Source organism: Drosophila pseudoobscura, chromosome X (genome assembly GCF_009870125.1).
Source record: "Drosophila pseudoobscura strain MV-25-SWS-2005 chromosome X, UCI_Dpse_MV25, whole genome shotgun sequence".
Classification (NCBI taxonomy): Eukaryota; Metazoa; Arthropoda; class Insecta; order Diptera; family Drosophilidae; genus Drosophila; species Drosophila pseudoobscura.
The window spans coordinates 52667635-52695429 of NC_046683.1; the positions used below are offsets into that span (position 1 = coordinate 52667635).

General features: G+C 48.4%; 3 protein-coding genes across 8 annotated transcripts; 1 reads left to right on the plus strand and 2 right to left on the minus strand.

The window, feature by feature from the left end:
- Positions 1–76: 76 nt before the first annotated feature.
- TfIIEalpha (transcription factor IIEalpha) lies at positions 77–1946 on the minus strand. Its single transcript, XM_001353865.4, has 3 exons — positions 1794–1946; positions 519–1732; positions 77–458 (listed from the first exon to the last, which is right to left on the minus strand). The coding sequence occupies exons 2-3, from the start codon at positions 1612–1614 to the stop codon at positions 265–267; spliced, it is 1290 nt and encodes a 429-aa protein (XP_001353901.1). The 5' UTR covers positions 1615–1732; positions 1794–1946; the 3' UTR covers positions 77–264.
- An 872-nt stretch (positions 1947–2818) lies between these two features.
- Positions 2819–27498, plus strand: LOC26532051 (F-box/LRR-repeat protein 16). 2 transcript variants are annotated; one of them, XM_002135068.3, is made up of 6 exons: positions 2826–3454; positions 7019–8616; positions 14474–14647; positions 14746–14863; positions 25688–25883; positions 25950–27498. In XM_002135068.3, exons 2-6 carry the CDS (start codon positions 7267–7269, stop codon positions 26245–26247), a joined length of 2136 nt encoding a protein of 711 aa, XP_002135104.3. In that variant the 5' UTR covers positions 2826–3454; positions 7019–7266; the 3' UTR covers positions 26248–27498. The 2 variants fall into 2 exon arrangements, with proteins under 2 accessions (XP_015043289.2, XP_002135104.3); XM_015187803.2 differs by lacking the exons at positions 25688–25883; positions 25950–27498 and adding an exon at positions 15670–17214 and having other exon boundaries at positions 2819–3454.
- On the minus strand, positions 19437–23708 carry LOC26533549 (uncharacterized). Of its 5 annotated transcripts, XM_015187807.2 has the most exons (5): positions 23457–23708; positions 22030–22379; positions 20382–21037; positions 19755–20314; positions 19437–19691 (listed from the first exon to the last, which is right to left on the minus strand). In XM_015187807.2, exons 3-5 carry the CDS (start codon positions 20932–20934, stop codon positions 19560–19562), a joined length of 1245 nt encoding a protein of 414 aa, XP_015043293.2. In that variant the 5' UTR covers positions 20935–21037; positions 22030–22379; positions 23457–23708; the 3' UTR covers positions 19437–19559. The 5 variants fall into 5 exon arrangements, with proteins under 5 accessions (XP_015043293.2, XP_033240554.1, XP_033240555.1 ...); XM_033384663.1 differs by lacking the exon at positions 23457–23708 and having other exon boundaries at positions 20382–20507; positions 22030–22587; XM_033384664.1 differs by lacking the exon at positions 23457–23708 and having other exon boundaries at positions 20382–20504; positions 22030–22586.
- Positions 27499–27795: the final 297 nt, after the last annotated feature.

The following is a 27795-nucleotide window of genomic DNA, read 5'->3' on the forward strand; positions in this document are numbered from 1 at the left end:
TAAGGAATTTTTACACTGTTGAACTTTTTGTTTCAAAATGAAAGCAAAAGAAAGAGGTTTATTTTAGGTCAACCTCTGCTTTGCAGCAGACAAAATTCTTGCTAGCAAGGTATATGTATATTTCAGGAATTTACAAACAAATTTATGGTGATTTTGTACAATTTTTTAGTGAAACTACTGAACTTAAAGCTACAATGATACTATGCTTGTAAAGTATAGGGACAGAGAGGTAGAAGGGAAACATTTCAAGTGCTGCAAGTGCACTTAGTCGTAGATGTGACTGTAGTGCTGCTGGTAGACGTGTATATAGTTCTCCTTCTCCTGCGGCGTCATTTGGGCTATCAGCTTGTCATCTAGCTGATCCAGGGGATGGGGCCGTCCGGCAACCGAAACAGTAGGTACATCGTCGGCTTCCTCCTCAGAGTCCGAGTTGCTGTAGTTTTCGAAGTCTAGATCGGCTGCAAGTAAATTTTACAATAGAATTCAACCTGAATCTGTGTTTAGAAAAAAGCACTTACGTATCTTGGCGTTATCAATGTCCTTCTCGTCGTCACTGGAATCGCTCGAGTTTGCATTCGATGAGTTGACGCGCATACCCTTCATGTGTGGCTCCTTCTGGCCGGGCTGCTTTTCATGCTGCAGCAGCACAGACATAATATCCTCGTTTTCCTTCCTGTTCCGGTGTCCGGATGTGCTCGACGTTGGGCCAACATCCTGTAGAGCCCCATCCGCCGCATCCGCATCGGTTATCACAGTGCTCTCCGTCATCCAAATGGGTCGCGACTTGCGCTCAACGACATTGTCGGACGTATCATCACCGCCAATGGTCACATCAACACGCGTCTCCTCAACGGCAAAGCCTTGGTTCCTCGTCGCTTCGCCGGACCACTGCATGCTGTCGGGTCGCAGGGCATTCGGTTTCGTAATACCACGTATCGTGTCAATGTCCACCGGCTCTGGTTCGAGGACTTCCGGTGCCAGCTTGATGCCCTCCACCTCACGCAGCAGATCGTAGAGTGGCTGCAGTTGCTCGTTAAAGTGGGCCAGCATCAGGCGCGAGTCCTTCTTTGGCATGGCCGCACTGTCCTCCTCTACCGAGCTGCCGCAGTACGTGCAGCGAAATTCCAGCGTGGCCATGTCGAACAGCTGGTCCGCCTCGAGATCCGTGAACGTCTTCGAGCACATCGAGCACTTGAAGCTGGCCCGGCTGGTCGCATCCCGTTCCTCTGTCTCCATACGCTTCCGCATCAGGTCCAGCTTGTACTTAACAACGTTGACAAATGTCTTGTAGTTGATAAAGTAGTAGTTGACCTTTTGCGCCTTTCCGTCCGGCCCCGTCTCCATTTTCAGCCGGATCTGGATGAATTTGTCGGTGCGCAGCGTGGTGATGCGCGCTCGAAGCTGCTTCTTCTCGAACCGCAGCAGCTCGCCAATGTCATCCTCCTTCATGCAGGGGTTCCGCACCAGCATGTCGATGATCAGGGCATCTTCCAGCGAGTAGAATCCCCGCACTACCAGCCGTGCCAGTTGCTTAAGACTGCTGGGGACCTCGGTGACATAGCGAACTTCTTTGGCCGGTGCTGCGTTCGATGCAGCAGCTGACGTCGACGACATGTCGTGAATATACCAACGCCTGTGGTGCTAGCTATTGCTATTGCAACCACGCGCTTCGCCCCGTTTTCCGCTCAACCGCAGGAGGCGTCAATATCGTTACGGGCAGCTCACCGTGTACCTACGATCGTCATTTGTTAATCGTTTCGAAGCCATATGGTACTTTTTGCTATCCTATTTACCTTGTTTCACTAGTGGTTTGTTTTTTTTTTTAATTTTACAAATTCTTCAGCTGTTTCTTCGATGCGTTTGCATGGAATTTTTAGATGTTATTTATCCTGTAACCGGTGTGACCACAGATTATCGATATAGTCTGACCCTCAGAAATATACCGAAACCATGTCACAAATTTGAAAATATACCGTAAATATGCTGGCGAATTATTGTATTCAAGCTGCATCATATTCCTCGTTTTTGATATTCGGTCGAATATTGCTAGCTAGCTCAGCCCTGAAATCAAAATTGTATTCCTACAAGACTGGTTAAACTTAAATTTGTTTTCATCTTTATTGCATAAAATAAGGTTTAAGCAAAAACGGTCAACAACAATTTCCACTAAATTAATGTCCTTACATGAGAACTACACGTTAACTACACATTTCCTACATATTGACTACATTTGTATGTAATTACCAAAAGCGACACCTGAAGAGTTGGTTAAAGTACCTGAAGTACGTTTCAAAAAATGTTGTCCGTTTTTTCATATAAGCACCATGGAAGCACCAGTGTGAAAAATCTCCGTTATCCACTTTTTGACATGCATTTTTTCCCGAGATTTGTGAAAAATTTGAATTTTCAACGTCAAACGATCTCTGCTTTGGACAAGTGGGTGGACTCACGTCCATAAAGCGTCTTAAAATATACTGGAATATACCTGAAAATACTATGAAAAGTATCAGTGTGACCTCGGACTTCGTGATAAAGTATACGGTCTGAAAATCAGAAATATACCAAAATATATACCTAAGGAAAATCGAGCTAAGCCCACTTAATCCCCCTCCATTTAAGCACGTGCACAACTTTCTGTGTGTATTTTGACCTCGAAATTGAGTTAATGATAGATTTACGGTATATTGGTATATAGTGGTATATTATTATCAGTGTCATCAATCTATTAAATTAGCATTCATATCCTCGTCACTGATTCACTTTAAATGAATTTCTATTTAGCGCGTATATTTGCGGTATATTTCGGTACATTTCTGAGGGTCAGACGGTATATTTGATCGATAAATAAACTCATGAACGCGGACATGTTTGAGCATTCGGTTCGATGATGATTGCGTTTCCATACAAAAATCAGCGTCAAGCCCCAACTAGAGAGTCTTTTTCCGTTAGCAATTTAAATAAGAACTGCGAGTGGCCGGAACAACAACAAAAGCGTCCGAGTGTTGAATTTATAAACAAAAAATAAATATTTTTTTTACCAAAATCTGTTGCAGCGCTGAATAAAAAACAGAGAGAGTGCAAACCCAATCGGGTATTTTTTTTTAATCCCACGGCGCCCACAGCACCGACTTTTACGGACCAACAAGAAAGAGCGTGCCAACTGTTTTTGTTTTTTTTTGCGCTTCGTGTCTCTCTGGTTTTGCTCTGCCGTTCGTGGGCTTTCCCTCGGTGGAAATTCGGTTTTCCGTGCGTTGTTTGTTGCCATCCATCGGTCGTCGCGGAGTGCAACTACGGAATACGGAATACGGAAAGCGAGTACGAAGCGGATTCGAAAGCAAAACAGCAAGCGCCAAGAGGAAGCGAGAAACGCGGCGACAAATTGATTTTTTTTCGTGCGAGGACGGGAAAAGTGAAGAGAGTTCAAAAATTACATAAAGAAGGAGACAAAGAGAAGGTTCGTTTCGTCCTACCAGCCCGCCCCCCATCTCGGGGAAAGCACATCAATTTAGATTAAAGTTTCATAAAAGTGCTTCTGCAAACGCATTTTTTTGGGCCGTCGCACGTGATTTGTTTTTCGCTTTCCTTCATTTTCACCATCCACATCCATCCACCAAATCTTCGCTTGGGTGTCGGTCCCACCCCTGTCCAGGGAGAGCCGGTCGCCACCAACCACCCTCATCCACCCGCAGCGGACTGCCGCCCGCGCCCGCGCCCGTGCCCGCTCGTCTGTGATGTCATTCCACGGACCAGCGACATCTAAATATTGCGTATATCTAGTACATACATACATCCTCGTGCATACATAATAATAATGGTCTTAGACATCCTGGCGCGTCCTCCCCATGCGAGCCTACGTATGGTGGGGCGCATTGGTAAATCGTTTAGTTCTTTGCATAACCCTTGAGCAGCCATGTACAATATATGTTACATGGAAAGGAATGCACATGCCTTGTGTGGGGTATATAATGTGATACATCGTATGTACTACGACTACACGGACGACTCTACAAATCAGGTCAAAGTTGCATAGTTTGACCCAGATCCGAGCACTGACTGACGTACAGAATGGCTTATGGGCCACCGACTGCGACTTGAATGGGAACCGTAATTGGAATGGCGGATTACCTTGCAACAGAGTAAGAAGGGCGAAAGATTGTACTTCAGGACAACCGGGTCCCCCCCTCCACCATAAGCTCTCCTTCTCGTCGGAATCTTTGGCTGTCGATCAGGAAATCAGTTTTTAGAAGGTTCTCATCCTCAGTCTGTGGCTGCCTGTGCCTGCCCCCTGTTCTAGGGTATCTTCAACACAAATAAATGTGTCTCTGCCATGTCTCCCCTTTGGACAAATACATATTTAACGATGCTACTCGATCTTAGTATGTTCCTTTTCAATACCTTTTAAAGTTTTACACGTCCTGCTTAGGGTATAACCAATCCTCGGAGCCATAGTTTATATCTATAGAATATACCATTCCATGAGTTCGAAAGTAGCCTTGGGTTGTCCCATCTTTACATTTGATGCTGTTGAACAAAGAATTGGCACCGCTAGTCGCAGTAGTAGCCCTGGGACATTGGATTGCCCCGTCCGTAGATAGCCCAAGGTGTTTACTGTTCGAGTGTTCGAGTGTGTCCAGAGTTTTTTGCAGTTCATGTGTTTTGTTCGTCTCGTTCGGACTCCCACTCTGATTCGCACTCCAGCTGGCGAAAGTGTGGAGGCAGTCAACACTGAACTTGGGGGAAAGAAAGCCCTGGCCAAAACGGCAGGCCCACAGCTGGGAGCAGGCGAAAATATCGACGTGTTTCATCCGGGAGGGGGCAGTGAGGGGCAGTGAGGGGGGATGTGTTACTGCTGCGAGCATTTTTCCTTTGTTTTGGGCGAGTGTTCGCTGCTCGGATCAGAGCCCAAATGGGCTTGAAACAACGGGGACGAAAATCGATAATGCTACCCCTGGCAGCACGCACGGGCACGGACTCCCGGGCTGCGTTGCCAGGGAATGGGAAGGGGAGTGGGAATGAGAATAGAGTGGAATGTGGAGCAGCAGGCCCTGACAGAGAGCAGCGATTTAAAGCGTGTGGTAGTTACCGTTGTCGAGTGGCAGAGGGAGTGGGGCGTGGGGCGTGGGCGTGGGCTGGGAGGGTGGCTCACAATCCAAGCTGAAACACAGTTACGAAAATAGACACAGAGCTCAAGCTGCTGCTGCTGGAAAAGCGCCTCACAGTGGAAGCCCAATTTTGCCTGCTGCGCCGCGGAAAACCCTGCAGAGAGAGATAGAGCGGAAAAGTTTGCTCCAACGTCATGGTGCACGTTGCAATAGAAGTCTGGCAGTAGAAGCACTTTCCGGAGGCTTAATTAAATTACTTGCTTAGTTTGTAATTAAACATTTTAAGGGAAGCGCCAAGAGGTTGTTGCAGGCTCCAAAGTTTGCTTGAAAAACACACACAATATGCCTGGTCATGTACACGGAATGCATTTTGTTCTTGCCCTCTAGGGCCACCCAGAGCCAGCCCCGGTGCAAGTCTGGGGTCAAACAGCAATGCGCACCGTGATTCTGGAGCAATAATCGGATAAAATTAGAAAGAAATCCTTGGTCAATGGATGCCTAACGTAATAAGCGCTACCAAATCTATTCAATTATCACCCAAAGTGAGTTGTAATTTGGTAAAATTACCCAGACGATTCACACTCAACCGTTGAGATTGGCTCCTCCACTGCTTCTGTCTGTGAAGGGAGCTTCTTTGATTTGGCAATGTCAAGGGGGAGGAGGAGGATTGTGTAACTTGTAGCCAACGGAGGGGAGGGGAGGGGAGAAGAAAGCAGAAGCTCCGCGTTGCTTGGATAATGCCAACTTTTGGCTGTCGTGGCACACAATTTGTACGAGTATTTGCATTTGTCGCACAATCAAATCTCGACAATAAAAGGCCTCGTCAACGGAAGGGATAAGTACGAGTTGCAGACGAGTCCGCCCCAGGCCGAATGATGTATGCTCTTGGCGCCACGCAAAGCAGGCCGTCGGATGGGTCCGGCGAGAAGCAGTCCCCGAGCATAGGGTGCACTCGGACCCGGGAAAACCCGGCGGAAACGACAGACAAAGCCCAGCCAATGTCGCTGCTGGCACGCCCACGGGGCGGACAGATTACTGCCCTTTGTCTGTGGCCATGTCCCAGCGGAAAGCCGCTCCACTTGCTCCAAGATGATGCAGCGAAGCGAACCAACGATAAGCGCTTTGTCAAGGCCCACCTTGAGTCCCGTCCTGCACCGGTCCACGGAACTGAGCGAGGACGAGCCTGAATCGGCATCCTTGTCGCTTATGGCAATTAAGTTCTGCTGACAGAAATAGGCATAATAGCCGCAGTTTGAGGGCAGATCCGTAGTTGAGTACGGACGACCTTCTGGTAGATAGACACCCGATGCTGGAGTTTAAAGTTTTCGAATAGATTTCGTTGAAAGTTGGGCCCAAGCAGGCGTCAAAGATTACGATTTAAAAATTCCCAAAGCTCAAAGTTCCCGCTGTAAGTCCTTAAAAGTCTCGACTCCTGCACACTCCGTCCACCAGGAGCCTCATGTTTGAAGGATTTACAACTTCCGTTGCGAAATCGCAAACCATAAGGCATGAGGCATAGGGCATGAGGCATGGGGCATGGGGCACATTACCTTGGCTTAGTTCGGGGCTGCAGTTGGAAACATTGTACGCTTTATCGTAGAACTTTTTGCAGCCACAACACAATCGCAATCGTCAATAGGGGGGCAGTCGAGGTCGGAGGTTATTGGTTGCACGCTAAACCCACGAAAGTGTGCCATAAATCTGCTCTGTTTTTGAGGGAAAGCCAAAGCCAACTCGTGTAGCTGTGGGCCTGGTCAGGTGAATCGGTTAGCAGCCATTTTGGGTCCCCTTTTAATCCCTCAGTTGAAGGGAAAAGAAAGCTGAAGCATATGGCTTTTAATCGCCAGCTCAGGGAAGATGTGTACAACGACAAGGAAACCCTTTTTAAGCTCTCGTTTCAACTCTTTTCTTTTCAGGTGGACCTCGTAATTGCAGGTGAAAGAGGGTCAACGAGGTCACGCGGAGGACTTGTTCCAGCATGCACGTCGTATACGTGATGTAAGAGAGAAGGCAGAAAATCAAGAGTACGAGACAGAAAGAGAGAAACAGTAGAACGGAGGAGCGAGTGGAGCGAGAGGAGCGTGAGGAGCGAGAGGAGCCAGAGGAGCTAGAGGCACGGAGAGGGAGCAGCAGGGAAGGCAAAGTGAATCTCTTCCAGAGCACAATGTCATCGATCTCGGCCCAGGGCGTGGTCGAGCGGGCCTCTGCCGAACTATCGAAACGCATCAACGGTCTGGGACTCCGATCAAAGCACCACCACAGCAGCGGCAGCGGCAGCGGCAGTGCCAGTGGCGACGGCGCCTCCTCCAATTCCACGTCCAGCACGACCGCGTCCAGCGGCAAGACCTCGGTGATGGAGCGCGTCACGAACGCCCTTTGTGGCGGTGGCAACTCCAATGCCAACGCCAACGCCAACTCCAATTCCAATTCCAGCAGCGGCAGCGGCAGCAACACCTCCTCTGCGGCAGCAGCAGCCGCCACTGCCGCGAGTAATGCCAATGCCCCGCCCACCCCCGACAAGCCATCGCGGGGCAGCCAGAGTCCCGGCACCGTCGCACCACAGCCGCAGCCGCTGGTGCCACCGCCGGCCAGTAGCGTGCCGGCAACGCTCAACCCGACCTCGACCGCGGCCCTCCTCATGCAACAGCAGCAACAGCAACAGCAGCAGCAACAGCAGCACCATCAGCTGCAGGCACAGATGGCCGGCTCCACGCTGATCAACTCGAATCACCACTTGGCCATGTCCCCAGGGGGATCGGGACCGGTCCCGCCACCATCGGGATTGCCACTCGGAGCCCCACCAGCACCGACGGTCAAGTCGATCGCCAAGCAGATGAACATCCAGATTCCGGGCGTCGGTGTCGGTGTCGGCGCTGGCGCGGGCTCCGGCTCGCCCACATTCAGCACCATGGGCATGGTGGCGGCCCAGAAGGCGGCCGCCGGAGGAGGGACGCCGCTGCAGCTGCGCAAGCAGCTGCCCAATCCCCACCTGCACCATCCGTACGGCAATGTGGTCGTACCGGGTGTCCCGGGCTCGGGCTCGGGCCCGGTGCAGGCTTCCCAGTTGGTCGCCGTCGCCGCCACCCAGTCCACGCTGATCCTCCACAAGCACCCGCACCCGCCTCTCATCCACAGCATCGACGCCCTGCTGCTCGACGACCGCTTCCTGAATCGCTTTTTCCAGTACTTTTCGCCGTACGAGCGGCGCGTCCTCGCCCAGGTCTGCATCAAGTGGCGGGACATACTGTACCGCAGCCCCCGCTACTGGTCCGGCCTGCTGCCGACCCTGCAGTGCCGCGAGCTCCGCCAGATGCCCGGCTGCGACCGCGGCAAGCTCTACAACTCGCTCATCCGTCGCGGCTTCCATGCTCTCGGCCTGGTGGGCGCCTCCGATGAGGATGCCCTGGACGTGGTGCACTCCTTCCCGCTCGCCTCCAAGCACGTCCACTCGCTCAGCCTGCGCTGCTCCTCGATCAGCGATCGCGGCCTGGAAACCTTGCTCGATCATTTGCAGGTGAGTCTTTTTTTCCTGGGCTATTGTCCGACAGAAATATGATACTTTCTTCAGCCTCCCTCAGCTGTTGGCTCTCCACTTTACGGCGCACTATCTCTGCGGCAAAGCAGCACAGAGTTCCCAAAATATTTGCTTTGAAAAGTTGGGGACAAAGTTTCTGGGGACCGTCTTCTTTCCGGCATTCGCCCGAGTAGGGGACCGCCCAAAGGACCTCCCAGAGAGCAGCTGCAGCCTCCCAAGCGAACGTCTTTCATTTGGCCTAAAGTCTCGGTCGACGGAGGCGGACGGAGGAGGACGGGGAAAAGTTGACAGTGGTCAGTCCCGTGTCGGATGAGATCCGAAATAAACCCGCACCATCTCGGCGCTGGTCAAGCGAAACTATTTTCATTTTATTTCGGGAACGAGAACTTGTGCCGTGCCGCGCGCCACACAGAAATAATGAAACGTGTCAGAGCTGAAAAGTGTGTCATCCTCATCGCCGGGAAGGGTGGGGGGTGCCACAGGCAGAGGCAGAGGCAGAAGCAGAGGCACAGTCACAGTTTTCGGCACTTGTCGCATAATGAATTGATGCGATCAATTTCAGATGCAATCACATCAAAGAACCCTCGTAAATCTCATTTAATTTAGCAAAATATTTTGCTCCGCTAATTTGTTCATTCGGGAGCGAAAGTTCCCTCGAATTGAATTCATAATTTGAATGAATCTTTCATGAGGTGAGCGGTGCGTGTGCCGAATGGAATGTATCTGGGGCATTTTCATTATTGTATTTTTGTTAAATACAATCAAAATGTTCTCTTGTTGAAGAAGACACAACTTTTGGTGCCATACCCTGGAAGAGGGTATGTTTTTTTTTGGCAAAGAGGGATAAAAAGATGGAAAAAACGTTGCAGAGAGATGAGAAATAGGCAGACCCGAAGAGAGAGAGAAAAGTGACAGGAAAACCCAAGAATCGCAGAGAATGGCAGCAAAAAGCTCTGCCTGTCACGTCACACAAAGAGCAGGAAACTGAGAGAGTGACAAGTGACAGTGAATAAATAGGCAGCTCCGGGGAGAGCGGAGGAGTTTAGGAGGGGGCACCAGCGGCTACCATCCGAACGATCGATTTGCAAGGGTATTAAGGGAGCTGAAACGCCGGAAGCTGGTCTCTAATTTCCACCTGTCAGCCTTTTGTCGAGAACTCTCTGCCCTCAGACCCCGATGAGGTAATCCTGTACGTTTTCATTTAGCCAGTGGAGCTACGTTGTCCTCCTCCTCCTCCTCCCAATTGAATAAAGCAGAGTCCCCAATAAACAATAACTTCATTTATGATATGACAAAGCCTCTACTTTGCCCGAAGGGCATATGGCTGGGCAGACCCAACCTAAATCGGATTGGCAGGACTAACAAGTGCGGTTCGTCCTTAATTGGTGCTCAGCTGTGGTGGAAGCGAAGCAAATACATTCGTTTCATGGACCAATTCAAGGCAATCTGAGGGCCTAAACCACCAGGGGCCCGGCAGGAAGGAGGCAAGCCGGAAACTGGATAATGGTGGAGCACTGGCAGTGCCACAGTCCATCACACACTCAATGGGTTGGACTCCTCTCCGCTGAGAGTACGAGTGCGAGTGCGAGTGTGTGGCCCCCCCACTGTCACTCGGAGGGACTGCTGATGTCAGAATTAATCCAATGTGAATGCATGTCATGTTTATGGGCCTAGTTCTGGGTACTGGTGGCCGCCCACAAATGGTTTGATTGCAAATTGCTGTCACTGGATGCGTCAACAACGCCCCCACATACAAGCGGGGGGCCCAAAGGACGACTGGAGCGCCGATGATGATGGTGGAAAGAGGATCAACCGGAGAGGGAACCGGAGTGGAGTGGAGTGGTGTGTGCGCGGCAGTTTGACCTTGGGGAATCGACGGAGTGCCTCCCAAGTGCATGTCCTTTCCCTCCGGACATGCAATGCGAAACGAATGCTAGCGAATGCGACGGAAATGCGACGAATTCTACATAGTACATTCCCATTACATATTTAGCGGAATGGCCAATGCGCTGGGAGTACGGATACGGGTGTACGGGTGTACGGGCTATGCCCACCATTTCCGCATTGCCGCGGACGTGTATCCTCCAAAGTGGCCAACGTTGAAGTGCCAGGAGCGCGTTGAACCCAGCCCCGTTGACCCATAAAACCCACTCGAGAACCTGGGCTTGAAAGGGAAGCCTGAATTACCTGCGTATAAATAAATCCCAGCGATTACGAGTGCGAGGACGATAGTTTTTCGCCCGTCCAAGGGTCGAGGGAGATTCTGGAAAGCCCTCTGCCCCTGCCCCACTGCCTTTTCATTGGAAATTCGTATTTATATTTGTGTACAACTGAAAAAACCACATGCAAACACTGTGAACAATTCATTAGCATTACTTTTTCTGCATGTACAGATTGTTTGTTCTTGCATGCAAATATCGCGTGTATGCAAAAACCCTTTTTAAAGAAAAAATTGTGTGTGTTTCCCTTAAAGCGGGGAATTCTCGCTGATTTCGGCTCTCGCGATATTCAAAAGAATGAAAAGCGAAAGCTACACACAATGGCCGATCATCATGAGATGCTCAGAAACTACCCAGAGATACCCCCCGAGATATCGAGTAACGTCATCTACTTAAACTTGTGTACACATGTCGGAACGAACGTTCTATTCGTATTCGTATTCGTATTAGCATTACATTTGCGTGGCTGCTGACTTTTGGTATCGATTTTTGGGGCAGCAAAAAGTTTCCCCTTGGCCACATCGTAAGGAAAACTTTCATAATTTTCCATAAAAACCGAATAGGAATGGGAATGGGAATGGGAATGCCAAACACACAGAGCGTACAGACGAAAATCCGTACAACAAACGGCAAAACCGTACAGCGTTTACGTACAACATTCATAATGAACTTGTGGCAAAGTTGGCAACGATATTATTATGGCTTGCTAGTCGGTGGCTCGACTGCTGACTGCTGACTATTGCCGGAGTTAACAATGCGACTAGTACGGAATCCAATTACTGCCATTCCGTACACACATATCCAGTAAAACATAACCGTAATTAGACCATTTGAATCGTTAATGAGCTGGGAGCTGGTTGCTGGGTGCTGTGTGCTGGGACTTTTGCTTATAATTAATGCAAAAAAGCCTTAATTAGGCAAATCATTTACTGGCACACATAAAAGAAGAACTATCGGAGGAGCAGGACCCGGCATGCGTACCCTCTGTGCCCCTGAGTCCACGACTGATTGATTGTTCATTATGTATTGTATTATGGTATTGGTATTGCATCTAAATCGCACCTTGCCGCCTTATCGAATTTCTACCGATTGTTGTTTTCAGTTTCAGACTCCGGCGTAGGATTTGCTAGGGGTTGGGTAATGCGTTTTTCTGCTCATGTGATTTCCTGTGCCCGTGCCCGTACCCGTGCCCGTGGTTTCTATATCGTGCTTCCGGCTGCGCTGCGTTGGTTGTTTATCGCTTTTGCTGGCTTTGTTTCCGCCGGGAATCAGGGCGCCAGCCTCAAGAGCAGACAACAATCATGGCCTGGACGTGGGCCTGGACCTGGTCCCGACACAATGTCTGGCCCTCGAATCGGGGCCATGTTTCACTCCGGCAAAGGTCAAAGTTGATCGCGTTGCACGCTGCTTTCAGATGCGATTTAAAGCCAGCACAAACTTTTAGCAGTTCCACGGCACAACTTTGGACCACTGCAATTTAATCCGAATCCGAATCCCCGCCCCCGCAGCCCGTAGCCCGTTGCCCGTGCCCCGCCATCCCCCCACTCGATTTGTTTTGCCCCAAAAAAGCCAAGGGATGATTGCTAATTGCCATTTTGTGTGTGTTTTGTGATTGTTGTCGGTGTGGGTCTGGGTGTGCGGTGAACCACATGATATATCGAATGGCAAGTGGAATTCCTGCTGAAATTGGCAGTTCGAATGAATGAAATGCTCTCAGAATTGTAATTGCTTAATTACTCAATCTGTATCTGGACTACTCTGCGGTTTCTTTGCATATCCTCTGTACACTGCAGTGTCTTTCCTGGAAAACTATCACTGTGCTGATCTATAAGCAGTCCTTGAGAGCTTCAGTGGCAGAAGGAGGGCTCTCCTTAATATCGGATTGTGGATTTCATAATTCCTAGTTCCGCTGGTGCCAATACGCTCTTTTCAACGATTCGACCTTGTCAGAATTTTCCAAAAATAACAGCTTAAGTAAATATATAAACATTTCATATATTGATCAATAAAATGTTTTATTTCCACATTCTAGAAATAATAATGCTTCTGTGGCTGTTGTTGTTTGCTGTTTTATAAATACCTTGTGGTTCAGTGGCTCCATTGAATTTCAAATATGCCCCCATCTCTTGGGGAATTTACTGTCTGCCCGAAACATTTACCTGAGGCACCCATACGAGTGCGAGTGTGCAAACATATGTGAATACCTATAGGTACGGGTGTATGTATATGAATTCTAAATTCTTGTGCCTGTGATTGGCCTTTATTTTCCGCTGGCCAAGTGTCAACACGAAGTGTGTGTGAATGCCATCAAATGTCCAAAAGTATTTCAGAAATCATCACGACAGCAGCTCATAAAAATATTTTCGCTTGACAACCGAATAGCACACATTTCCGAGGACTAATATGGCAAATGGCAAATGGCACCCGAAAACCATTCACCCAGACTCTGACGATTCGATTCTATTATGCTTTATTGTGCTTATCCATTCGATATACGTATGGATACTACCGGAGCCAATCAAAATTCACTTTGGAAATTTAAAGCTGTCTAAAAATTCATAGTAGCATGCTGAAAAATATCAAATAACTTGCAGATACAGATACAGAATGCAATCGGAGTTCACTTACGGGCGTGCTTGGCCTCCACGAAGAGGTTCTTGCACTTGGCCGCCTTGATCTGAACGCCACACTCTGGAAAGGTTTGGTTTGAAAGGACTTGGGCAGGGGCAATGGACTGCAAATTAACCAAATAGTACTTACGGGGTCCGTGGGTTTGTACAACTTCTTTGCAATGTTCACCTTGAATTTAGGGGGAAATTCGCAGAGAGAATCGAGAATCAACTGTTGGAAAACTCACTGGGTCGTTTCGGTGCAGCTGACACAGAGCCGAGGACGGCCAAAATCACAAATACGATTAGATCTAGGGGCTGCATGATGCGATGACTTCCTGGCGGATTAAACGGAAAACTCGGCTGTAGTTCGCTTTTATTACAGATGTTATATAAGATCTGTGTGTGTAACCAATCGCTTGAGGTATGCATATTATATTCTTCTTCCGGCTTTGCTATTCAAGAACTGATTTTCATGGCTGATCATCATATCTATGTTTGACGAATCGCACAATTGTTTTCTGTGTATTTTGGCTTTTCTTTTGGCTGTACTACGCTTCTGCGGGCTGTGACTCCGTTACCTGGTTGTCCGTTATTCTTGTCATCTGCGCCTGAATTGAAGAAAGAAGCTTTGTGCAGGCGAAGCTTAAAAGCCTTATCTCTCGATCTGCTCTTCATTCAAAAGCTTTGCTCCACACGCACACGCTCTCTTGTGCCCTGTAGTGCAGTCATGATCTCTTGCTCTCTCAGTTGATTCATTGCCTTGATTGCTCTCTCTCTCTCTCGGCTGGTAACTTTCGCTCTCACTCTCAGGGCCAAGTGCAAGGGAGGGGAAATGGTTTGTCCATGGAGGCGAGAAGGAGAAATTAATGTATGAGAATATTTAAAGGGAGCCTGATACAATTTTATTTGAAAATCCTTCGAAGGTTGCCTTAAATTCTTGGGGGGAGAGCCCTTACTTTTTGATTTTACTCGGAACTAATCAATTTTCCACTATTCGCTTCGCAGAGCTTGTTTGAACTGGAGCTGGCTGGATGCAATGAAGTCACCGAGGCTGGACTGTGGGCGTGCCTGACGCCCCGCATCGTGTCCCTGTCGCTGGCGGACTGCATCAACATCGCGGACGAGGCCGTGGGGGCGGTGGCCCAGCTGCTGCCCTCGCTGTACGAGTTCTCGCTGCAGGCAAGTGCTGATCCGACTTGTACCCACCGGACAAACACCCCAAGCCCCCCAAACGCCCCGCCCACTAACCCAATCTCCTTCCCCACACACACACACAGGCCTACCACGTCACGGATGCGGCCCTCGGCTACTTCTCGCCGAAACAAAGTCACAGTCTGAGCATACTACGCCTGCAGTCGTGCTGGGAGCTGACCAACCATGGCATCGTGAATATCGGTAAGTGGCGGCGATCCAGGACTCCCCCCGCCCCCCCTTCGTGTGGGGGGAAAACTTTGAAAATTCCACTGGTTTACGCTTCACGGTCGGAATTGTTAAGCGATGTCAAATGGCATTACCTTACGGGCTCCACGGTCCGCTCCATCCATGGCTAAATCCCTCCGCTGGGGGTCGTCCCGCCCAACTGAATGTTCAATTTGCAAAATGTTGCCGATGACGACTCACACGGCAGCGGCGCTAATGGCACTTCTGGTGGCAGTGCTGTCTGTGGTCCAGAAAAACTGCCTAGGATACCCGCCAGGAGTGTGTCTGCTGGAGCATGAGCTGTAGATGGACCTACAAACAAAAAAATATACTCGTACGGGCGTATGAACAAACTTGTAATGAAATGCTTGTAGAAAGACCTATTCCTTGCGGGTTTGGCCTGCTTCCGAAACGTGTCCTTTGTGCCCTCGTCACATCATCTCCAAACATTGCACTCAACTAATTGAAACTTTTTTGTGGGACACTTTTTGTGATGCTCTGCTTCCTGGGCAACGGGCAACAAAGTAAACGGCTCTACAAGGGCTTCTACGTCCTTTGACGTCCCTGACAGCTCCCTAACTGTACCCTTTTCAGTTGCAACTTGGCCTGAGCCTCGTATTATTGTATCTTGGACCCCACCACTAGCATCTGTGCCGAGAAGGTGAGGCCAGCCCCAATTAAGGATTCGTTCCACTATAAAGATCGCTGGAATGACAGCAGAAATGACGGAACATTTAGTGAGGAATACCTAACAAACTAAACTCATTTCATTCGTTTTCCAGCATTAACCTGGTCGTCAACCACTTTAATTGACGTATTTGTTGGCTGGAACAGAGCAGCGGAGCAGCAGAGCAGCGGAGCAGCAGAGAGCTTTAGAGCATACTTATGGGGCAGCGGAAACCCCATTTAATATGCAATATACGACGTTGGCAGGCATAAACCTGCCATTTATTTCGCTTTCCAGGGAGAGGAACACGCCTCTGCACGGGTACGTTACTTTGACCTTTGCCATGGCGACGGCTATGGCTCAACGGGCTCAAACGCCCACTTGAGTCCCTGGCGACCGGCTCGACTCGACTCTACTCGACTCAGCTCGACTCGGCTTGGCTCGGCTCGGTCTGTGCAGCAGCAACGTCTGTGGCAGCATTTTGCCATCAATTTCGTGGCACGTCATTCTCTTTTGCTACCTGTGCCAGACTCCCCCCAATCCCCCTGGCTGTGGCAATCAGCAAGAACCATAACAACGCCTCCATGCCACTCCCACATGCTATTGGGCCGCAAATTAAGCTGCAGATTGCTGCAAGCGCACAGGATGCGGTTCCCCACTGCCTCAGAAGTCGCCCTTCGCACCGAAATCGAATTATCGCAGCTCAATGAACAAACTCGTTCTCGTTCTGGTTCAAGTGCAGGGCAGGACAGGAACTGAATCTGGAGTTGCGGCTTAAGCTGGGAATGGGACTCGGTTCAGAGGTATCTGAATCCCCTTGAGCCTTGGGCGAAAATACTGCTGGTTGCCCATGCAGTTCTTTTTTTGTGTTCACCTGGACAGAGATTCGATTGTCAGTATGCGAAAACCTGATTAAACAGCGACTACAGCTTTATAGAACTATTCGCTCAAAAGATCAAAGAGTTTATCTTAGTAATGGAAACGTAATAGAAAATGTCGGGGCATTCCCTGAGCAAACTCCAAAGTGGTCTTGGTAAAGTGCTTAAAACATGTTTAAACACACACTAAAGCCTCCTTTTGCATCTTGTTTACCGACAATATTTGCGTGATGGATGAAGGAGCAAGGAGAGCCCAACAACGCCCCACAAACAGCATATTACTCATCCGCACATCCCGTGCAACGGGGATTGGCTCCTGTCTCGGCCGGTCTGTGGTGTGTTTGTCCAGGGTAACGCCGTCCGGGCGGCGGTGCGGCGGTGCGGCCCGGCGTGTCTGAGGGGCCCTAAGCAAATAGGCGCCACATTAAATGCTGGCATTTTGTGTAAATTGGGCGGCAGTCATGAATTGTTTGTGGAACTCGACGAAAAATCAAAATAAAATACGAAATTCAACAAAGAATCAACACAGAACGACAATCAAGTACATATGCGACATGTCGGAGAGAGGAAATGTACATTGAAAAGTGGCAAATAAATCGGATAAAGCTCTCGCAACAAGAACAATAAGGAGAACACTCTTTTCTTTGTTATTCTGGCTGTAATCCATCACGGATTTGCTCAACATACGGACCCTCTTTCCGGTTGCCTTCGACTCGGCTGAGACGCTCAGGCGCCACAGTTTAAGCCATTGTCAGAAGTTGTGCAATCCGGCCCCGGGAGGAGTCGAGCTCTCCGTTCCCGGCTATGGAAAAACTTTTAATAAAAACAACTCGCAACCGTTTCCCCCCAGCAGTGGCAGAGGCACGGAGTCCGGGCTTATCAGAACATCGAGAAGCCGTTTGGCTAATTGCATTTGTCATCTAATTGAATTGGGGCAAGTTTCAAGTTCGCAGAGCGGCTCGACCGCTGACTCTGCCCCTGGGAGGCGGCTCAGGTCGTTAGCGCTGGCCCAGTGCCAGTCGGCCAGTCGGCCATTCGGGACCAGTGGACTCTTTTATTGCCTTGCCAATGGCTTTGGCTTTGGCTTCACGTTCAGCTTTGACTTCAACACATCATTTGGCACGCAATCCGGGCCGAGCCCCAGCCGGAAACGGAAATGTAAGAGCGGCTGACTGACACATTGAATGGCTGTCTCGTCGCGCCCCGTCCAAGCTAATTGGCAGCGCTTCGAGGTCGTTCAACTGGGCGTATGCGTGATTTATGAATCCGCACGTGTGCGGGCACGGGTGGAGCGGGTAGACGCGGGTCGAAACAATGAACAAGTTAATCTCCCATTAATTAGTAGTGTCAACCGAAATGCCGGATCCCATTTAGCAGAGCCTCACACCAGCAGCGGGGCAGAGCCTCAGCCCCCACTCTCCCACTGTCCCAAACTTTCTACCGCACAGAATCGTGCAACAGCAGGGGCCATCTTGACCGCTGATTGCCGGCTGTGGTTCGTTTCGCGTCTGAACAATTGCATTTGTCGTCGACGGCGACATGTCCATCAATTTAACCCGCAAAGTGCACCGGGACTGCCGGCCAAAAAGCTTTGCCACCCCTTACCTACCCACCTTCCCACCTTGCCACTGTTGCCAAACAAAATGCTAGCCAATACACGGTGGGATGCATTCCATCCGAAAGGGTTAGAGAACCGTGGGAATATACCCTGAAGGGGCACGGCCCACCGTGCGAGTGCCGCATCGCAACCTTTTCGCTCAACATTAGGTGCACGTATGTACAAGTATCATATAAATCGAGCTGCAGGTCTTGACCAGCCTAGTGCAAATTATGTTGAGCCTGTGTCGTATGTATCTATGGGAGCCTGCTGCTTCGAGGGGGACATTCCTGCACGCCGAGACACCAAATTCATCTTCTTCGGTCGGGGCGGCACCACCGTCAGCTCTGCGCCTGTCCGTCCGAGCGCCAAGCAATTGATACATCTCCCTGGCTGTCTGCAGCTGCAGCTGCCATTGCCGCATCCCCATTCCGCCCCATTCCTCCAATCCCTCACAGGGGGAGGAGGAACGCCCCTCGGGTGTCGTGTTCATTAAATTACATTTACATTTTTCAAGGTGCTGCTCGGACTCTCGTCTGGTGTCGGTTGGTGGGGCTCTGCTATTCGGCTGTCGCACGCTTTTCGTTGGGAAATTGTTAATTAACTTAATTTTTATTTTTATAAAAGCTCTTCGGGGGGCGATGCCATCCGATGCCCCCGGCATGGCACGCACTGTCCCCTGCGACGACTTCCCATTTGGCCAACTTGTCAATCAGCCGTCAGCTGGTCGCTGTTTTTGCGCACGGCAGCGACAGCGACAGCGACAGAGACAGCAGCAGTGACCCTGAACCTGAACTTGGATGAAATGGCCACGCAGGCAGAAGCAGAGGCAGAGGCAGAGGCAAGGCCGGACGGACCACAAGAGTATTTGAAGAGCGGCGAGTGTGCACCCGGATCGGAGCACTTTCTCCCTGATTAGATCCTGGCACCTGTTCAACTTCCAGTGAAGTGCACAGGCCACGGAGAATCGGCCATAGACACATGCTCAGGCCCAAGGCCAATGCGATTGAAGGGGCTTCGAGATGCATAAAGTGTTGCGTTGCGTGGTCGCTGACTTCTCTTCGAGTGGGCGAATGAAATTGCATTTGATGACAGCCAAGGAGACGGCAGGAACACACTGCCTCGCATCAACCGAGGAGCTTAACGTCAATTAAGTATCCGATGATGTTCCCACGCAGTAGCTCTGTGGCCATAGGGACACCAGCATCCGCCAGGCGCCCACGTGCAGGGCCAGGCAGGGCTGTCCTGTGATGGATGTCCAGTCAGAAGATGGAATGTGGATGGAAAGTCCTGCTCTAAGTGCCAGATAAAACGTATATTTTGTATACGATGGTTGCGATGTGCCATGTGTCGTACGAGTGAAGATTATATTTGACTATCCAGAAGATTGTTCGACGCGAAGCCATGTAATGCATATGTAATGGTTGTTTTATTGTTATAATGCAGAATATGAAAAGATACTGAAAGCTCAAAAGGTAGTAGAGAACCTTCACATATGCGTGACCCATTCTTCATGAGTATCTCGTACGTTTAGTTAAGGCCACACAAGGCCAGTAGCTCTGCAAAGTCCACGCTGTCCGACTGCTTGAGATCCATTAGCTTGTTGTACACGAAGGACAAGTGTCCGCAATTGTCAGAGAAAGTAATTATGTGTTTCAGACCCTGAAAACATTTAAATTGTGTATGCAAAAGAGTTAACTGCATCTAGGGACTATGCACACTCACCTCAAGGGTCAATTCGATAGCATCACAATGTGATTTTTTACTCATGACTGCCAATAAAGCGTCGTAGACTTTGCGTATGCTTCCACTTAAATGAAACAGCAATTTCCCCGCCTTACGTGTTTCAGTCTGTACCTTCTCTTGAGCGTTCTGGTTCAGTTGCCAAAACTTACACCCATTGTCAAAATAGTGGGTTGGATCATTTGGAAAACTATAAATCAGACGAAATTTGTAGAGGGGGTGTGGATCCTTTACGCCCGAGTTCGTAATTTCAAACATTTGACCTCCATCGGTATTTTTACCCGACATACCGCCGATAAGGGTGTACTTCTTGCCACTCGCACAAATCACCTGACCAATACTGGCCAGAGCTCTTTTCAAGTCCACATCAAAGTGGAATGCTATCAAGCCGGGAATAACATAGCCGCTTCGTACACCTGGATGACGTACATCAGTCTTCAAATCTCTAGACACAATTTCTTCGTCCTGAACTACATTATTCGGAGTAATCTTGAACGGCATTGCAAGGACCAGCAGTTGTTTTTGATCAGAGTGATGAATATCTTTGGGACAGTAGACAAACGTGCATTACGAATATGCGTCTGGGATCGTAAAGAATGTAAAACTCACCTGCTCCTAAAATACGAAACTGTCCTTGGAAAATGGAGTTTATATCGTGGAAGGCTTTATATATTTTCTGGTTAATCTCTTCCATATCGTTGGAAATCATCGGAGTATCCAAACTCCCTTCCGCTACTTTTGCAAATAATAAATCAAACGCTTCTTTTAGTTTCAACGGCATCGCGAAAATTTTCGTTTTTTGACTTCTTTTTTTCGGGGCTAGTAATAAATTTATGCTGATGCACGACGCTGAGTAGATGGACTCGATACTTTTCACAAGTATCGTAGAGAATGGCCGAGCTGCCAGACAGCCAGAATAATCGTGACAGTAATATTCTTCATGTTCGATATTTCTATGTATTTTAGGGTTTTTTGGGTTTTTTGGGTTTTTTGGGTTTTTTGGGCTTTTGGGGTCGCTGATTACGAATTTGAAGTCAGTTTTCTTGTTTCGAGATTTACCGAGCTCTTTTCTCTTCAAAAGATCTATTTCAAGGGAGAAGATGTAGATGTAAATGTAGATGTAGCAAGGCCGGGGAGTATCCGGCCTTATTAGATCCGCCATTTTGAATTTGAAAAGTCCACGATGTTTCGACCATGTTGCTTTTTGAGGTTAGAACAAAAAAACCAGAGTTGTAGTCGCTGTTTCGCTGTTTTTCATAAGTGATCTAAAAAAAAGAGTTTTGCATAAGGCCATAGAAAATCCCTGGTCGTAGTCACAGTATTAGGGGGTATTGAGACCAACCGAGACAGCCTGCTGTGACACCTTGAAAACCAACTCGGTTGGAGGTCGGCCTGTGCTCCGAGAAAGGCTTGTTTTGCCTCCCACGAGAATGTGAATCGCAGAGGAAACGACTCTGCCAGAATATATGTACATACGAGTATGTTTGGAAAAGATCTAGGAACTATCCAGAATGCAGTCATCACAATTACCGATTTGACAGCCAGCGCCGTCGAGAGGAGAGCAACAGTCTAACAAATTCTGATTGAAATTGTTCGCCGGCACTGACAGCTGCTGTCAGGGTGCCAAAAGAGTGGGAAAATGTAATTGTCTCTGAATCTGTGTCTCTTTGTTTGATCACACACACTCGCTGTCTCTATCGATGGCTTTTGGCAAATTTGTTTGCTGTCTTTTGCATAATTTAGTGGCATAAAAATTGGTGAAGCAAACACTAATTTCCAAATGAACACGAGTGTCGTATTCTGAAAAGCTGGGTGCACAATGGGCAGGCCTATCCTGTGGATCCAAAATCAAGAACATTTAGCATTTTTCGATGAGTGTATAACGCATTCGGCTGCTCTCGATTGGATTCCCCTATCAAGTGCCTCATTTTAAAGGGAAAACTATTCGTAGACTACTATCCCTGCCCCGAACTGGAGCTAATCTTTCGTTGCGTAATCCAATCTGATTGTGCGGTAGTTAAACTGCCATCCGCTCCTCTGAAGGGCGCCTAATGAGGCTACTTGGCCGTATTGCTTCTGGCCCATTAACGCATTCGCTGCTTTGGCCCCCAAACTTTGCCGTTAATTGACAGGCCACTTAAGACCCAAAAGCAGTGGGTGCCCTGTGCTTGAGTCAGATTTGTTCCATCACTTTGTCTTTAATCAGTCTTTAGTTTAGTGTCGGCAGTTGAAGCTGCGGAGCTCTGAAAATACCAACCTTTGGGTCCTCCAAGGAGCATTCCAGTCTATTCCAATGTGCTCCCAGTATGCTGTGGCCGCTCAATGGCTTTCCAATCATCCAAAGAGCATTTCACTTCCAGGGTTTTCCCAGGAAGCTGTGGCCGCTTTACCTAATTAACTGCGGAATGTTTTTCACGGGAATCTCCGCCCGCCTTCCCGCCCCACCCTGGCGCTCTTCCACGTAATTTGAGTAATGGCTCCCCATGCGGCCTCTCCTGAAATGAAATGAAACTTTAAGAAGGCATCCTCCTCTAATAAGCATGCTTCCACTTTAAATCGCTTGAAGAAAGGTGTAAGTTGTTGGTTTTTGGCAGAACACGGAGAACCCTGAAAGTAATGATTTCTGATTATTGATTGAATGTTTATTGCATAGAATATACTTTGAGCAAATGCCTTTCGCTCTAATAACCCCCAACCCCCATCAGCAGCCATCAAGTCGTAAAGAAAGCCGTAAAGAAATGCCGAACATTATGTGAGCAAAACATTCCGCATGTTAATATCACAGCAAAATCAATACAAATCGCTGGAGGAGAGTGGACGTGGCAGTGGCAGTGCCAGTGGAAGCCCTAGGACTGCCAATTAACATCGGATTTGTCCAGGACTTACCGACACTTGCGTACAGAATTCTGGGACAGAGGGACCGACATTGATACCGTTCGTACATATATTTCGTAGTGAATGGATTTCCACTACAAATATAAATAATAACTGAGGCAACGCGGGCTATTAGTAGAAGACGGCCAGGAGGAAACTAATTCCCAACATTTCCCGACAGGGGAATGAAAACTGTGTGTGTAATGGGGAAAAGTGGGTCCTTGGGACAGACACAAAAACAGAATACAAAACGAGCCACCTAGCAAAAATGTCGCTAGTTGTTATGGGAAATGTAAATGTATCTCGTAGACACACAAAGTATCTGACATGTTTATGTATCCTCAAACCCCCGCCCGCCCCCCATGTGTTGACATGGGTGCGTGTATATAGGATGGATGGATGGAGGGGCCATAAGTTCGTTTCATGTTTTGGGCCACTATTTTGACACTGCGAAAATTTCCATTTACAATACATATCAAGCAGCCACCACCTCCCAGGTCCCTCATTTGCTGGAGTGTTCCGGGAAAACACACCCAATTTATTTAGCGACTTGAAGCATGAGGGGAATAATGACCAAACAGATGGAATCCGACTGACAGAGAATGTTCGTTCCAGATTACATATGAAATCGCCAAATGGAAATTCCATTTGCTGTGACATTTTGCCCGTTTGTAAATACTTTCAATGTTCGTTCCTGTAGTAACACTTCCACAGAGTACGAGTATCAATCCCAGCACCAAGGTCATTCGCGAGTGAGTCTCGAGTCACTGATTAACTAATCAGTCTCCGCTCCAGGGAATGCTCTCTCACCTTCGTCCGTTGCACCCGTTTTGCACCGATCGAGTGCCACCAAAGGTGTCCGCTTGAATCCTGTGTTTACCTACTCTTCACTCTTAAATACTTGATTTAAGAGTTCCAACTAAAGCATTGCAACTAAAATTTAAAAAAAAAAGCAAAAAAAAAGTTCCACTTGAGTCTGTTTTCCTTAATCACTAATAGATCACTTTTCACACTGTTTTGCACACACATTCCACAGTTTCGCTGCTCGTTGCTGCAATTTCAGTATTGTGATCGCAAAAACGAGTAGTCCTGCGGCCAGCCATTACCCGTTAGTGTCGGTCACAAAATGAAACTGCAGCACGGGACCAGGTCCCAGGTGCCAGGTTCCAGGGGAATGCCACCACACGGTCACACAGTCACACAGACACACGGTCCGTGGTCTGAGAGGAATCGCGGAATCGCGGAATTACGGGACGGGATCGTTGCGCGCCGATGGAGCGCTGATAACGAAATGAATTTCAGTGGCGATCACGAGCGCGATAAATACGCGCAAATCGAGGCCGATGCACAGATCTAGCTCAGAGTGTAATTCAATCGATGATCATTATCCGCCCGATCCCGCTCTCTCGCTCTCTCTCTGTCTAGCTGTCTCTGTTTCTCTGGGCATATCCCTTTCGCCTTTCGCCTCCCATCTAATGTGGTCTGCGTCGGCTTCTGTCGCCGCCGCGGCGGCCTGCTAATCACAGTTTCCAATAAAAGCACTCGTAGATGTCTCTGTATCTGTATCTGTATCTATGTCTATTTGCATATGCATGCACTTACTCATACGCAAACTGTTGTTCCGTGGCATAGAGGCGCCTTTGTCTTTGTCATTGGATGTTTTTGCGGTTTGTGCCTCTCTGCCAAACAGCCGGCTTGCCCCATTAGTTGCAGCAGCAGCAGCTCTCACTTGATAGATACAATTACTGTTAGCCTCCTTGAGGAGGCACAACACCCTGCTGCTGCCCGTCGTCAGCGTTACGGTTATTGTCACTGTTGGGGCTTCCCATCTTGGTTCCCTTTCCGCCTCCTCAATAGCGCTTGAATATGTATTGGCCAATAGATTCAAAACTCCGTTTTAAGTAAGGCTTGAGCAGGTCCCATTAATGGAGAAACTGCAGAGCCGATCAGTGATAAGGATTCCAGAAGGTAGCGTAACTGATGGGTCTACCTTTCAGAGGGATCCCCCTGATTGGCTGCTCATCCGCTCATCAGCTCTGGCCAAAACTTAAAGATTGCTCCCACTCCCATCCACTCATCACAAGGCATCTATTATGTAAATAGCATAAAGGCTTCGCTTCAGTCCAGTCCAGTCCAGTCCGCAGCCAGAGCCAGAGCCAGGCAGAGAGAACAGAGCACAGAGCGGGACTCGTTTCATCAATTTTTCATAGGCTTTCCCATTTAGTCCGTTAGTTTTCCATTCACTATCTGAGTATCTGTGTATCTGAGCTATCTGCATCCGTGTGTGTGTGTGTGTGCATATTTTGTAATTCAAATCGTTTTTTCTATGCCTCTTGCGGTTTTTTTGGTCAGAAGCCAAACAAGGGGTGCCCGTGCCCTCCTGTGCTCCTCTCCCCCCTCCGAGCATCTGCCGGCCGCAGTCGAAGTGGGTCGCACACAGTTGGTGTTGCCTGTACGGCCGCACAAAGCGGCTTACTCGGCCGGACCCGTACCCGTACCCATACCCATGCAACCCTTGCACTTTTCGACTTCTTCTCACCCTTGGGGGAGGGAGGTAGTGAAGCGGGGACCCCCTTCTTCTCCTTTGGAGTTGGTTTTTCTTCAGCGCCTCTTATCTCTGTTTCCGCAGCCGCCCAAGCACTGCTATGCCCCTCCCCTGCCCTCTCCAGCCCCTCCATTTCCCATTCCCATACCCATTGGGAAAGTCTAAGCGGCTTACGAACGGTAATTTTAGCCATGTGCCGCGTCGCTATTCGCCATTCGCTATCCGTTTTATCCAGTATCAGCGCAGGTTCAGGCAACCCGCTGTCCTTGTGCCCCTGCTTTGGGGCATGCTTTCTTAAAGGAGGAGGGAGAGTATTTCAAAAGTTACTGCAGACTGCAGGAAACGTTTGCTACGTGAGGAGAATGAATACTCGTTGGGGCTGGAGCTGGGGCTGGAGCTGGGGCTGGGGCTGCAGCTGGGACTGGGGCTGCAGATGCAGATGCAGAAGCACTCAGTTGTTAAACTAATCCTTTGATTCTTTCGACTCTTCTTGCAGTGCACTCGTTGCCGCATCTGACGGTGCTGAGCCTCTCCGGCTGCAGTAAGCTAACAGACGATGGAGTCGAGCTGATTGCCGAGAACCTGCAGAAGCTGCGCGCCCTTGACCTGTCCTGGTGTCCCCGCATTACGGACGCCTCGCTCGAGTATATCGCCTGTGATCTGAATCAGCTGGAGGAGCTGACGCTGGATAGGTGAGTCCCCCAAAGAGGCAACGACAGGCAATCGACAGGTTCTATATTCACTGCTTTCTCCATCAGATGCGTGCACATCACGGATATTGGCGTTGGATACGTGTCCACGATGCTCTCGCTCACCGCGCTCTTCCTGCGCTGGTGCTCCCAGGTGCGGGACTTCGGGCTGCAGCACCTCTGCTCGATGCGCAACCTCCAGGTGCTGTCGCTGGCCGGGTGTCCGCTGCTGACCTCGTCGGGGCTGTCCAGCCTCATACAGCTGCGGCATCTGCAGGAGCTGGAGCTCACAAACTGTCCGGGGGCATCGCACGAGCTCTTTGACTATTTGAAGGAGCACTTGCCGCGCTGCTTGATAATCGAATAATCGATTGAGAGATCGCTGGTTGACACTCTGAACACTGAACACTGAATACTGAACACTAAACACTGAACTTTACTTTACTTTCCCTTTCCCCCCAACCACTTTGGAAACTGATTTTAGTTACGAACTGTGTATGTATCTATGAGTATGCTAATTTGTACATTTATCTTTATTCGGCAAGTTCCTAACTACCTTGCTCTTACCCTATACCCTCCACCCTATACCTTATGCCTTATGCCCAACCCCCAACCCCCACTTACTCGCGTATAGTTTTAGAATTTTTTTGTATGATTTCTGCTGTGATTTGGAACGGAACTAAGTTAAGTTGATCTGTTTAAGACGATGTACCACAAAAGACCCAAAGATGATATTTATTTACATGCAATATAAATATAATATGTCTAATATACAAATAAAAATATATTTATAAATATACATACAATACATTATTTATATTATGGTAGTTTTAACGGACCTTTTATCTATTATATTATTCTCGCTGTAACTAAACATACAGATACAGATACAGATACTGATTCAGATACAGTCTAATTGTAAATTACAAAAACACGAATGTCTGTCAAATCGAAACGAAACATTGCGCCCAAAATACTACCAAATGCTAAAAGAATCAAAATATGCAATTAATCCACACTAGTTCAAAGAAACCAACTAAGAAATGAAGTAAATTTCATTAGAAATTATATGAAAATATTTACCAGTTTAGAAGAGCAAGAGGCATGGCATGCAAGACAGCTGGACTTGCTGGACAGCTTTAGATGGAAATGGAATCAGAGTCCAAAACTATACACTCCCCCGAACCGAACCGAAGCCCGACCAGGGAAACCCCCCTCCCCAATTTGATTGTAGTCCTGTAATTAACGTATGACCCGACAGCTAAACATGTATTTTAAGCAAAGAACCGGAAACGGAAAGTGCACGCTACTAATGAAGTCGAATCCCTGTGGAACAATCCCTTTCCTTCGCGAGCAGCATGTGCTAGTATCATCTAGACTACATTTTAGAGCTGTCTGTTGTTCTTATCAAGAGAAGCCGCAGAGCCCACTCACACACACACCTATTCTCTACTGTAAATGTAAATGCTTTGATTTTTTTTTTTTTTTTAATTATTAAAATGTGAAATCGTTTCATGAACACTGAACAAATGCGGATTGCAACTGGCAATCTAAAACCAAAAGCAAAAAACATCTACAAGTACATGATAACATAAATAAATGCAAAACTGAATTTAAATTGGGCCTTTATCTCTTTTTATCGGTGCCGCAGCCGCCAGCTTAGTGGAACGAGAATCGAGTAGACTATGGGCATATTGGATACACATTAAGACCTCTTTTCCAATTTCATCTGTAATATTTTCCCGGATGATTCCAACAATTATTTTGACAATGGGTCGCAGATTTGGTCACTGGGCCAGAACACTAGAGAATGCACCGAATGAAACACATAAAGCGTTGAGTTTGCTGGTGAATTTAAATGGAAATATACCCGAAGTCTACGACACTTTATTTACAGCCATTCGTGAAATGGCAT

Coding starts and splice junctions, on each gene's coding strand:
- TfIIEalpha (XM_001353865.4), bottom strand. CDS start 1,614: ATGTCGTCGACGTCAGCTGCTGCATCGAACGCAGCACCGGCCAAAGAA. Junction 459..518: donor CATTGATAACGCCAAGATAC/GTAAGTGCTTTT, acceptor ATTTACTTGCAG/CCGATCTAGACTTCGAAAAC.
- LOC26533549 (XM_015187807.2), bottom strand. CDS start 20,934: ATGGCGGATCTAATAAGGCCGGATACTCCCCGGCCTTGCTACATCTAC. Junction 20,315..20,381: donor GTTTCGTATTTTAGGAGCAG/GTGAGTTTTACA, acceptor ACTGTCCCAAAG/ATATTCATCACTCTGATCAA. Junction 19,692..19,754: donor CTATCGAATTGACCCTTGAG/GTGAGTGTGCAT, acceptor AAATGTTTTCAG/GGTCTGAAACACATAATTAC.
- LOC26532051 (XM_002135068.3), top strand. CDS start 7,267: ATGTCATCGATCTCGGCCCAGGGCGTGGTCGAGCGGGCCTCTGCCGAA. Junction 8,617..14,473: donor CCTTGCTCGATCATTTGCAG/GTGAGTCTTTTT, acceptor TTCGCTTCGCAG/AGCTTGTTTGAACTGGAGCT. Junction 25,884..25,949: donor GAGGAGCTGACGCTGGATAG/GTGAGTCCCCCA, acceptor TTTCTCCATCAG/ATGCGTGCACATCACGGATA.